General features: G+C 42.7%; 1 protein-coding gene across 1 annotated transcript; it reads right to left on the reverse strand.

The window, feature by feature from the left end:
- Positions 1-1,463: 1,463 nt before the first annotated feature.
- On the reverse strand, positions 1,464-9,557 carry Ucn3 (urocortin 3). The gene is made up of 2 exons (XM_020151958.2): positions 9,217-9,557; positions 1,464-2,351 (listed from the first exon to the last, which is right to left on the reverse strand). Exon 2 carries the CDS (start codon positions 2,343-2,345, stop codon positions 1,845-1,847), a length of 501 nt encoding a protein of 166 aa, XP_020007547.2. The 5' UTR covers positions 2,346-2,351; positions 9,217-9,557; the 3' UTR covers positions 1,464-1,844.
- Positions 9,558-11,937: the final 2,380 nt, after the last annotated feature.

The following is an 11,937-nucleotide window of genomic DNA, read 5'->3' on the forward strand; positions in this document are numbered from 1 at the left end:
TTAGGGATTTGCTACCAGGACGCCTCAGAATTCCTGCTACAAGCCAGGCATGGTGGCTTATTTCTATAATCCCAGCTACTCAGGAGGCAGAGATTGTGGTTCAATGCCATTCTGGGCAAAAAGTGAGTGAGATCCCATCTCAACAAATAAGCAGGGTGTGGTGGTGCAAACCTGTGACTCCAGCTACACAAGAGGAGGATTGTGGGCCAAAGCCAGCCCTGAATAAAAGCTGGAGGCTATCTGAAAATAAACTGAAACAAAAAGGACTAGGCACGTAGCTCAGGTGGTAGAATGCCTGCTTTGCAAGTGTAAGGTCGTGAATTCAAACCCCAGTACTACCAGAAATAAAATCTCTGGTAACCATTTCTAGTGGAATTTTGCTTATATTAAATATTTTCATTTCTGAATTCCTCATATTTATTTAACTAAATGCTATTGTTTTGGAATACATCATTTTTACACTTCTGGGTGGTAAGGGTTTCTTTTCCAAATTTGGTTCTATTCCCTTAGAGTTCTGACTTGTGGAGAACAGAGGCCCTGCCTCAGACATCAGCTTCTGCCACAGTACTCAGCACAGTGCTGGGCAGGTATGTGTTCAATAAAAGCTCAATAGCCAGGCACCTGTGGCTCACAACTGTAATCTTAGCTATTTGGAAGGCTGAGATTGGGAGGATCACAGTAAGAAAGCCAGGCAGGGCAAAGAGTTCATAAGACCCCAACTCAACCAACAGCTGTGCTCAGTGGTATGCATGCACCATCCCAAGGTATTGGGAAGGCTGCTGAGATTGGGAGGTTCCAGGCCAGCCCAAGCAAAAAATGTTCATGAGACCCCATCTCAACAGGGGGAAAAGCTGGGTATAGTGGTGCATGCCTGCCATCCCAGCTATGACAAGAAGTATAAACAGGAGAATTGTGGTCCAGGCTGGCCTGGACAAAAAAACTGCGACCCTATCTCTAAAATAACAGAGCAAGAAGAATTGGAGGTGTGTATCAAGTGGTAAAGAACCTACCGAGCAAGAGCAGAGCCTTGAGTTCAAACCTCAATATTGCCCCCACCAAAGAACTCTGTAAAGCATTGGTGGTCCCATGCCCTAGATCTGTGGAGGAGTTTGGGATGTTACAAGCTCCCTTACAAGCAGAAGCCTATTCTGAAATAGATCCCAGGTTATGTCTCCTGGGTGGGACCAGGTGATCAAGATGGCTCCAGATGGAATGGCAAAAGCTGATGGACTCTCAAACTTTCCTTTACTCCTCTGAGGACCTCTCCGAACCATGCCCCTCTGGAAGAGACAGGGAAACGACCCATCAGGAACCTTCCCCATTAGCTTTGCTATTCCAAGCTCAGAGTTTGAAGGAAGAGGAATGGAAACAAGCCAGTTCAAGAAGCCACTGGTTTTAATGGGGATGAGAAGGTGGGGATTTTGAGGCGAGATGGTGAGCAATGAAGCTCATTGTCCCTCTGCCACGGTCAGGGTTAATGTGCGGAAAGGAGATGAGCCCCGAATGCTCTCTTCTCAGACATGGGGTCAAAAAGCAGGAGCTTGGAGAGGGGGAAGAGGTGAGTGTTGCTTCTTGAAACAGGAAAGGAGTAAGGAGACACAAGAAACAGGGAGACACATTAGCCTTCAATGTCTGCACAGGTTGAACAATATTGCACTTCTGTGTGTATGTACAGAGAAGAGGAACTGAGTTGGTAGCAAGAAAAGACCAGGGGGACTCAGGAGTGAGGCAGCCTGTGAAACTGGAACCATCTCTTGAAAAACGATAGCACACCCTCAGTTCCCCTCACCCTCTACCCCAGACCTCTGTCCTTCCCATGCTGCCCTGCTGCCTGCCCTCTGCTTCTACTTCTTCCGCCCAATCTGTGCCATCAGGTGAGCATTGGCAGCTGCTTTGGCTCTCAAGTTCTTAGCTTTGGCAATGTCGAAGAGGATATTCATGATGTTAGTGGGAACGTCAAGTGACAGAGTGAACTTGGTGCGCCGGTCGCTTTTGGTCTTGTCCTGGTACTGCTTCCCTTTGTGCTGTGCTTGGGATGGGTATTTGTATCGGGTGCTTCCAGCTACACCCCGACCTGCAGAGCCAGGGAAAGTCTTTTTGCCCTTGTCCTGCTTTTCTCCCTTCTCCTCCTTCTCTCCTGAGGATGGGTCTTGACTGGGCAGGTAGTTGAAGCTCCTCTTGCTCAGCAGGGGCACATCCTCCAGCTGGCTCTTCTTGACCTCAGACAGGGCTGTGTTGAGGCAGCTGAAGACCGGCCCAGCTTTATAGAACTTACTGGAGAGGCCTGTCCTCGGGCCTCCCAGGAGTAGCAGCAGGAGTAGCAGGAGGTAAGCTGGCATCAGCATCTCTCTCTGCAACAGAAAAGAGGGATATGAGAGGGGCTTAGAGTTCAGAAGGTCATGGAGTAACTTACAATAGGATGTTGTTAATGTTCTTCTGTGAAGGTCTCAAAGTTGATTCCCAGACCAACATCAGCATCACCTGGGAATTTGTTAGAAATACAAACAAATCTCAGGTCTTTTCCTAGAACTAGCAAATCAGAACCTCCAGGGCCAAGCAATCTATCAGATGGTTCCGATGATCTCCAAGGATTGAGAATGGTTGCTCTGATGGTATTTAGGAAAATTATTTAATTTGTCTTTACAAGTAACCACTGGCCCTTAAAATAGCACATATGCTAAGTAAGCATTTAGCAGCCTGACTGGGTTGATTTTCATGGCAAATAGATTTTAGTTCCCTCATCATTAGCACGGCTGATTGAATACATTCTTATTGCGTAACAACTGTGGTTGGGCATCCAGTGAGTGTTTTTGAGGCAGATCTTTAAGACTCACCTATTAAGCTATCCTAGTTTCTTCCTACGTGGCTTGCGATGACGGGCAGGCACAATACATTCAGCAATTGGTTGAGACAGAGTCTTGTGAACTTTTTGCCTGGGCTGCCTTCAATTCACAATCCTCTCTCTTAGCCTTCCGAGTATTTAGGATTACAGGCGTGAGCCACTGGTGCTTGGCTGTATGCCTTCTTTAGGCACTTGTTCAATGGTGTCTCCAAACGAAAGGCAAGAAGGAGGCACTGAGAAATGTGAAAGGATTACAGTCTAGAGTGACTATTTGAATCCACTGGTTTGTTTTTTTTTTTTCAGTGAAAAGGAATAAAAAAACCTAAGCCTTAGTGTATGAAACATGTGGCAATGAAATGTCAAAAAAATCCATGTCTCTTTTGTAACCTACACTGTTAGGGCTTTAAGTCATCCTATTAGTTTTGGTCCACCGATTAATAGCATCAGACAAGACTTTAAATCGTCCTTTCCAGTCAGGGAGAAGGGGCTCATGCTGAGCTATGTATAGCATTCTGCCTGGTCTGCTCTGTAGTAATAGCACATAGTTGTGCCCAAAGGTCTTCAGAATTAGGGTCATCTGTGCTAGCTGTTCTTTAAGACAACTGAATGGTGGGCAGAATTAGCTTTCTGTGTCCTGGGACTGAACCCATCTATACCCCAAACTCCTTTGACTGATCTGTGGATACACGTTTTCTCCAGATCTGAAATAAGGACATGAAGTTTTTTTTTTTTTTTTCTACTTCATTGAAGTCCTTCATCATGCGTGAGAAAAAGTGAGGATGAAATGTCTGGTGTTTTAACAATATTCTGAAAAATAGGTTAAGTTAAGTGGAGATCACATATGAGAGTGGTAGGGTAAAAGAAGGAAGTTAAGAAAGTATACATGGTTGATGTACTTTCTGTATAAGAATTGAATATGGAATTTAAAAACCTGTTGAAATCACCATAAGAAGGGGCCAAAGGTAGAAAGGTGAAAAATAGAAGGGATATACCAATTCAGGTTATAATACATATATGTGTGGAAATGTCACAATGAAACTCCCCGTGTAGCTATCTTATACAAACAAAAATGTCTTTTTTTAAAAATGGAGAACAGGAAGGTAAAACAGGTCCTGTCTGGGGCAGGGGAGGATATAAGTAAAGGGTGTAGGAGGGTGAATATAGTGGAAAAATTATGTACTTATGTATGAAAATGGAAAAATGAGACAAGTTTAAACTATTCCAGTAGAGGGAGGGGGCATAAAAGAGAATGATGGAGGGGGTGAATACAACTATGATATATGGTAGGAACTTTAGTAAATGTCACAATGTATCCCCACTACAACAACAATAATTAAAAAAGGAAATGTCTGGTGTTTTATCTAAGCTCCTAGTGTAAGCACAGCTGCCGTTTTGCACATCTCACATGGTGATACCAACAGAAATGCGTATCAGAATGAACTGTCCCTTGGTCTGTCCCAGGAGATACATGTACTGAAAGGTTCAGCTCTTCGCATTCGGTGCTTTCCTGAACTTGGAGTTTATTTTGTGATGAATTATGAAACTCAGAGTAATTCTTTTCTTATGGTAATTTTTTTAAATGTAAGAAAAATTGGCTGAGTAAATAAACATGGACATTGTCCTGGGCACTCAGAAGGGTGAGGCTAACATTGAATGCCTTTGTTATGGTGTAGAGTAGGGTAGAAGGCCAGACAGTCAAAGGCTTAAGTTCTAGATTGAGTTCTGTATCTTACTGTCACTGACTTTGACCAAGCCCTTTCCTAAAACATGAGTGGGAATGGATCTAGGACTTTCAAAACTTCCTTAGGCTATAAATGATGGTTGGGACCAGAATTTACCATTAAAAAATCCTAAGCCTAGTTCTCTAAAGGTGGACTCTGTAAATTTCTGTTCTTTCATTTTCACACTCATTTCACAACACACACATGCACCCACACATGCACACACATATATACATACAACTACACATGCACATATATGCACATATAAAATACTCACACATACATACTCACATAGAGTTTTCTGTATAAGCTGCTGCTGTTCTAGGCCATTTACATTGTTTCAGATGCCTTTCTTTTCTGTTTTGTAATTTGTTTGTTCCCTTGTTTAGCATAACAAAAATTTGAAGCTTATTTTCATCTAGCGATATTTTATGAGAAATACATATTTTTACCTAATCATATTTTATGAGAAATACATAAATCTTGATTTAAATAATCCAAATGTATGCTCTAGCCAGGTTTGGGTGTGTCACATCTCACAGTGAGAACCACACAGAATTTGGAGTTAGGCAAACACAGGCTCAAATTCTATCTTGTCCTTGTTTACCTGAAGGCAGTGGGCAGATTCATCAACCTCTGTGAATTTCAGTTTCCACATCTGGTAAGTAGGGTACTGATAACTACTTCATGAAAGTTAAGTGAAGGACTAAATTTAAAGTGTTGATGTATGAAAGTTCTTGATCTGGCCACACACTCAAAATGGGTTAGTTTATGTCTGTTTATACATAAATAATCTATAAGTTCCATTAGGAATAAGGTGTGGTATGTACACAACCTTTTCAGAAGTTCATTTTCTGCACATACATACACACACACACACACACACACACACACACACACACACACACACAGAGATGACATCGTTTGAGTCAGTAATTTGATCCCACAGACCAATATCTCTCTAGTCTACTGACTTATCTTTTTGGCTGCAAACCACTCTTTTCACCTCTAATCTATGCAGATTCAGTTTGCCTTTAACTTAGTGTAGGTAAGTAAGTGATTGTAATTTACAGGGCTTCAGAATCCCATAAAGAAGTCAAAACACAGAGTAAAGGGCCCCATCCCAGGAGCTCCTGAATCACTAGGTCTTGGATTTGCACTTGCAGGTGATTCTGATGCTGTGGGGGTTGTGGACCACACTTGGAGAACCTCTGTTATATTTTCCAGCCCCTCTCTATACTCCTTATAACTACAGGCTGGAAAAATAAGATGACTTGAAGGCATCTTAAAGCTTGGGAGCAATTTTGCCTGGCTTGTTACCCTGAAAGAATTTTAAACACAGAAACCAATTTGGAAAGGATTAATACTAATGGGAAAGTACTGGAGAAACTTCCATCTTTCTGTCACTCTCTTCCTTTGTCCCCTTGTTTCTTTCACAGACCATTAATGAGCTCCTGTCTATGCAAGGCCCCCAGTGCTTTCACGTGTGAGGACAGAGGGTTGGAGTTTGAGGCTCTCTTTGCTCTGATTTCTTTTTATCCAGTTCTGAAAGGAAGAGATCTCTCTCTACAAAGGACTGGGAGAGCGAAATAATTTCTCTTTTTTTTTTACCAGGTGAAAGTTGCTTAGGCTATGGGAGAATATAAGTTGATAGGAGGATTTTGAGGTGTAGCCTTGGAGCTATCCTCATGCCTTGTACCTTGTGGGATTCCCACCATTAAATGCTCTCATTAAAACTTCTGCAGTCCGGCCTAAGGAGCCAGGTACAACAATGCTGCTTTTCCCTCTTCTATCTCTATCCCCTTCCTGGAACAGTGTTGTGCAATCACCCTCAGTCACCTAGAACTTTACACAAGAATTGCAAATACTGCTGATAACTCAATGCATTTTGTGTCCAAGCTCATTTCAGGCTCTACCTCTGTCTATACTGGCTGCCCCCTCAATGTGAACTAACACCTGAATCTACCTGCCCAAGTGTCCCCAATCCCTTAAAAACTTGCGGGGCACTTTGAGCATTGCATTTCTTTGGTATCTCCATTTCTCCTATAATATACCAACCTTTTGCTAAGCAGAGATTTACCCTGTGGGTCATTTTGTCTCTTAGCCGAGCGCTTGGAATCCTTAGAAGCAGCTGGCAGGATCAATAGTGCCTTATGCTAAATCATATCCTCAATAAATATTTGTTAAATAAGCTGACTTTCAATTTAGTATTCAGACACCTAATTAAATCAATTTTCCCCAAGGCAGGACAGTGTGTTTTCAGTGCTCTTTTGTGATGTATTGTCTCTCTGCAAATACATGTTATTACATAATGCAGAGAAAAAATCCTTTAGCTGGCACACCTTTTTATATTTGCTTGTTTTGCTTTTTATTTTGAAATCATAAAAATATATCTGGAATCACTTGAGGATTTCTGATCATGAAACAGTCTTGCCTAAATAACCTTGTATAGTTCTCCTAGGAAAAACTTGGGAACTTTTCTCCCTTGCTATGGGCTATGAATACCTGAAGCCCTTGGCTTGGGCTGGCCTCTGTATATTCCCCCCAGATATGCTACTCATCTTAATTACACGAGCAACTCCCTGGGAGGAGGGAGGTGAGATTCTTTTTACTACTTACTTTATTCACATTTTGGGGTTGACTTATAAATACTGAGCCTTTAAAAGCTTACTCTTCAAATCCCAAGACTCCCATCAGAGGAGAAATTTTTCATACAGAGGATGCTGATTGTGTCTAAATGATCCCTAAAATATGTCTGGGGCATAATGTCCTGCCTAGTGTTCTGTTCTGGTGCATCTGAGGATAACAGATTTTCCTCTATTTGCAGACCCTGAGCTCTACCTCAGTAGAATATGGGGGCTTTGAATGACATCCCTTCATCTTCACCATTGATGAAAAGTTATAAAGCAGAGAACTATGCTGAACTATGAATTGTGCATGGAAGGGAAGGCCTGTGCTGATCATACCATAGCTTGAATAAAGTATAAGTGTTCGTTGTGGTTCTGGATATTTTTACCATCAAAGTGGTAACTGGGAACTCAGAAGCAGATTGAGATTTCTTTCTGGAATTTTTCTTTTTAGGATTAAATTAGATTTGTTTGAAGCTTGCAGGTTGAAAGAAAAGAAACTCTCTACAAAGCAAGATGTCTTGTGTATCCCGGGTCATGTCTAATTCCTGAGCAAGTTTTTCCTCTTGCATTCTTTGAGCTCTTTTGCCACCCTTCCTCAGTTAAACAGCATGAAGGTTTAAGACTTCCCTGCCTCCTACCATGGAAACACTGAGCACCATCTAGTTAGATTTAGGGGACTAGGTTCTACACCTATACTTTTCTCTTTGGATGCCTGAAATTTAACCATTCTTTTGGGTATTATAACAGTACTTTCCTAGGGTACTCTAAAGAAATAGAGTTACTTCTGAGAGCTGTGACAAAGTCAAGCCTAAAATATGAGGCAGTGGGGACTGGGCCAATATCATAGTAGAGCACCTACCGGGTAGAGAAGAAAGCATGGGACAGGGAAGCCAGCAGGCGAATCGCATGGATTCCACAGCTTACCAAGTGCAACAACAAAGGCAGAGCTAGTCCCCGTGTGGCCCAGTATGTGTGCCAACACCAATAAGAAATTAAACTAAAAAGTTAGGCATTTAAAAACATTTTCTGAAGCTGTGGTTATAGAACCTAGCACACGAAGAGTATTATAGAAATAAGCTTTTTGAAATGTTTAGACTTATGGAAGGGTTTATGTAGAACACATATTGATATAGACCTCTAAGCAACTAATTCTTAAAGTGAAAAGTGGGTGTTTTTTTATTTCACATGAGAGACCATTCCCCTAAAGAGAGAGGAACAGCCAGGAGAAAACTGTCATGTTATAGACAACAATGGTCATCAATGTATCTTATTTATTTTACTTTCAGAAGTTTGTTTTTTGCTAGTTATGTTTATGAGGAGATGGCATTTCTCAAAACACTTGACCATCAAAGGTAGACATCAAACATCTATCTGTATACCTCCCCCACCCCCTTCACAGGTGCACTTAGTATTGAAGATATTTGCCTCTCTCTACTCCAGTTACCAGCATAGCAAGTTGGAAAGGACTCTGGGACTGAAAACTCCCTCACCTCTTACTTGCCTTGAGTTAGTCCCTTAAGCTCATAAGTGACTTCACTCTTGGGTTGCTGCATTACCTGCCTCCCAGGTATGTTAGGGGAAGGACTTTGATAGACAATAAACCATAAATGCAAGCATCCTTACTGCTCTGGAGGTTATGGGGAACAAGGTCCTGGAGTTTCTGTTCTCCCTGCCATCTCCATCTTATTCCCAGTTTGCAAAGTGTCACCAAGGTCTGCTGTTCTGTTCACAGCTGAACTCTTCAGAGACAATCCATTTGTACCAACATATTCTTCCTCTGGCCTGTCACCTTTTTCAAAGCAGGTCTCTTACACCAAGAGTAGGACCATGTTTCCCATAAGAGACTTCTCCTTAGTGTCTTTGGGCAGATTTCTGTTAAGTTAAAACAGACCTTGCATGTTTGGACTCTCACCCAGGGGTGCGGACAACGCTCATCTCTCACCTGTCTAACACCCAGCACCACCTGCCTCATTCAGGGCAGATACATTTATCCTTCATAAGTCAGTGTCCAGGGGCAGCTTACCTGTGAGAGGACTTTGCTCTGGAGTGGAAAAGCTCAGGGCGGCAGATGCAGCTTCAGGGCCAGGAGGTCTGCTCTAGGCACGTCCCCTGAACTTCTGCCTGCTCTGGGGTCGCTGTTCCTTCTTCTCCAGTACTGTTCGTAAGTGGGCTGTGATATTCCCTCTCTATGGAAACCGCTCCACTCCCTTGTGTGTATATATAAAAGTGACAGATCACAGGGTGAATCGTAATTCCAGACGTGGTGTCTACACTAGGATGAGATTTCATTTAAAACACAACCAGAGCCAGCTGTCCACGTCACAGAGATGACAGGAACTAGGTATTCTTGACCCCTCCAGCTCCTCCCTCCTCCTATCACCTCTTAACACCCCTCCTGCCTTAGCAACCGACTTCATTAAGTAAAAGAGAAAAACAAGAAAAAAGAAAAAAAAAGAAAGAAAAAGCACAAGTACTCATATTAGTTCTGCCTAATTTCAGCCTCCTTTGCATCTCCCTTACTTTAAGCCTCCTGTTGGAAATGAGGAGCAGAAAGTGTTTTGCAAGTAGAGAAGGTGGTTGGAGCTCATCTGTTGATCTGTCTTTCCTGGGGGTTTCTGACAGCATAGTGTAAGCCGGCTACTCACAGTAGCTGATTATGTTTGTGCTGATCATATGCTCTCATGCTCACAGCTTTGAATGGGATATCACTTGAATTATGCACTCAATATTTACTGAGCCCCTACTCTGTGCCAGGTATTGTCAGACACTCAAGAATTCAAAGACGAGGAAGCAGGAACCCATCCATACAGGGCACTCAGGGTTAAGAGAGGGAGGTGAAAACAGAATCTAATTTACAGGTGGAAATGGCAAAGTTTAGAATGAAGCAGCCTGTCCATGTGAGATAGGTACATGTGTTCAGACAGGAGGGGAGGGCAGAAGGGACACAGGAGGATGGTGGTTTGGTGTGGGCAGAGTCAAGGGACAGACATGGCAGTAGGAAGCTAGGAGTTGGTCCACACTGAGGTGTGTTCTGAAGATCAGTCTAAGGAGTAAATGTCATTGCATATTTCATGGGGAGATTTGGGGATTTCAGGCAGGTGACTCTGAGTACACAGATGAGGAAACTGAGGCTGTGATGGTGACTTGCTAGGGCCACATAGGATTGAGGTGACAGTTGGAATGAGAACCACGCCTTAAGGCTAGGCCCAATGCTCTTTCTGGGTGCACCTCAAACCTTGGGCTGATTGGCTTATAAGAGGCCATGTGGTTGGCTGGTTCTCCTCTGTCCTTCTGGCAAAACCACAGTCCACCTCCCAGATGGTTGCTCTCTTGAAATTCTCCAAGATGAAGAGGTAAGTGTACTTACATCAAAACTCTTGGATGCTCATAAATGTTTTGTAGACTAAGTGAAAAGCCATTGGTCCCCCTTCCTCCCAATTCTAAACACCTTTATAGAGATGAGAGATTGGCTCTCCCTCCTATTCTTTTATGTAGAGCTGTTTGGGCTGGGATTCTCTGGAGATTTATGGCAACAGAAAACTAAGTTTGTATTTTAATCCAGTTCATTCAGTCATTCACATATACTGGGAAAAGATTTTTGTTTAGTTTTTGCTTTTATCCATTTCAGATAATTAGGCAGTCATAGAATTTATGTAGATTGATGGTAGATGAAAACCTTAGTTAGACTCCCTTCTCTATTTTCATGAGCTCTGGGATGCCAAACATTGGTACCCCAAACAAGGTTTCTCTATCTCAGCTCTGTTGACATTTGAGCCACAAAAATCCCTTAGGTGGGGGACTTTCCTGAGCCTTGTAGGATACTTAGCAGCATATTCCTGGTCTCTTTTTATTAAATGCCAGTAACATTTTCTCTCCCATTTGTGACAACCAAAAGTGGCTCCAGATATGTCCTCTGGGGCAGGATTGCCCCCAGCTGAGAGCCACTGCTATAGAGCAAGGAGTTAGAAAGAGAGACAATAAACCATGACTTCTTTTCTTATGGATCTATCCTGCTTCCTCTGGACTCCCCAGAAATCTTTCTCCTTTGAGGCCAGACTTCCACTGGGACTGAGACAGATTTGTGACCACAGCTCTTGGACCCAAAGTCTCCTTGCCACAGAGAGCAGGCCCATTGGTTTCCAATGGCCCACTAGGGGTTGGCTTTGGGATTAGCCACTAAATTCTGCCACTTGGACAGAGTTCCACATGGAATGCTGCATAGAACTGGGTAGCAGTAAAGATGCAGTCCTCGTCACATTTTTCTTTTGTGAAGAAAACCATACAAAGCAGTATATTTGCTTCATAGCATGAAAACTGCTCTGTCAGTATTGGGTGGAGGAGATTTTTGGACAGCATAGGATGATGAGTGATCAACCCCACTAGGTGTCATTTCCAGAGCACCATGATTTCCCTCCTCACCCATTGCCGAAGTGGAAATGTGGCATGCTGCTATGTTTGCACTTCTTGCCTTAGTGAGCCGTTGGTATTTTTAATGAGTTCTGCATCAATGTTTAGGAAGTTGTTTAGGGATATGATGCTCTGTAGAGAGAACGTGGAGGGTCAGGGGGAGAAGAAAAGCTGGTCAGCTTCATATGTGAATAGAAATGGCTTATATTTATAAAACTCATTTCTCCAAGCTGCTCAAAGCACTTGCATATGATAACATAACTCTTTTCTCAACATCTGAGCTAGGCAGTAGAAGAAAAGGACAGGAAAAACACATTAGGGCATTATAAGAAAGCCT

The sequence above is a fragment of the Castor canadensis genome, chromosome 15, assembly GCF_047511655.1.
Source record: "Castor canadensis chromosome 15, mCasCan1.hap1v2, whole genome shotgun sequence".
Classification (NCBI taxonomy): Eukaryota; Metazoa; Chordata; class Mammalia; order Rodentia; family Castoridae; genus Castor; species Castor canadensis.

Excerpts from the sequence above, each read along its gene's own strand:
- Ucn3 (XM_020151958.2), bottom strand. The coding sequence starts at position 2,345 with ATGCTGATGCCAGCTTACCTCCTGCTACTCCTGCTGCTACTCCTGGGA.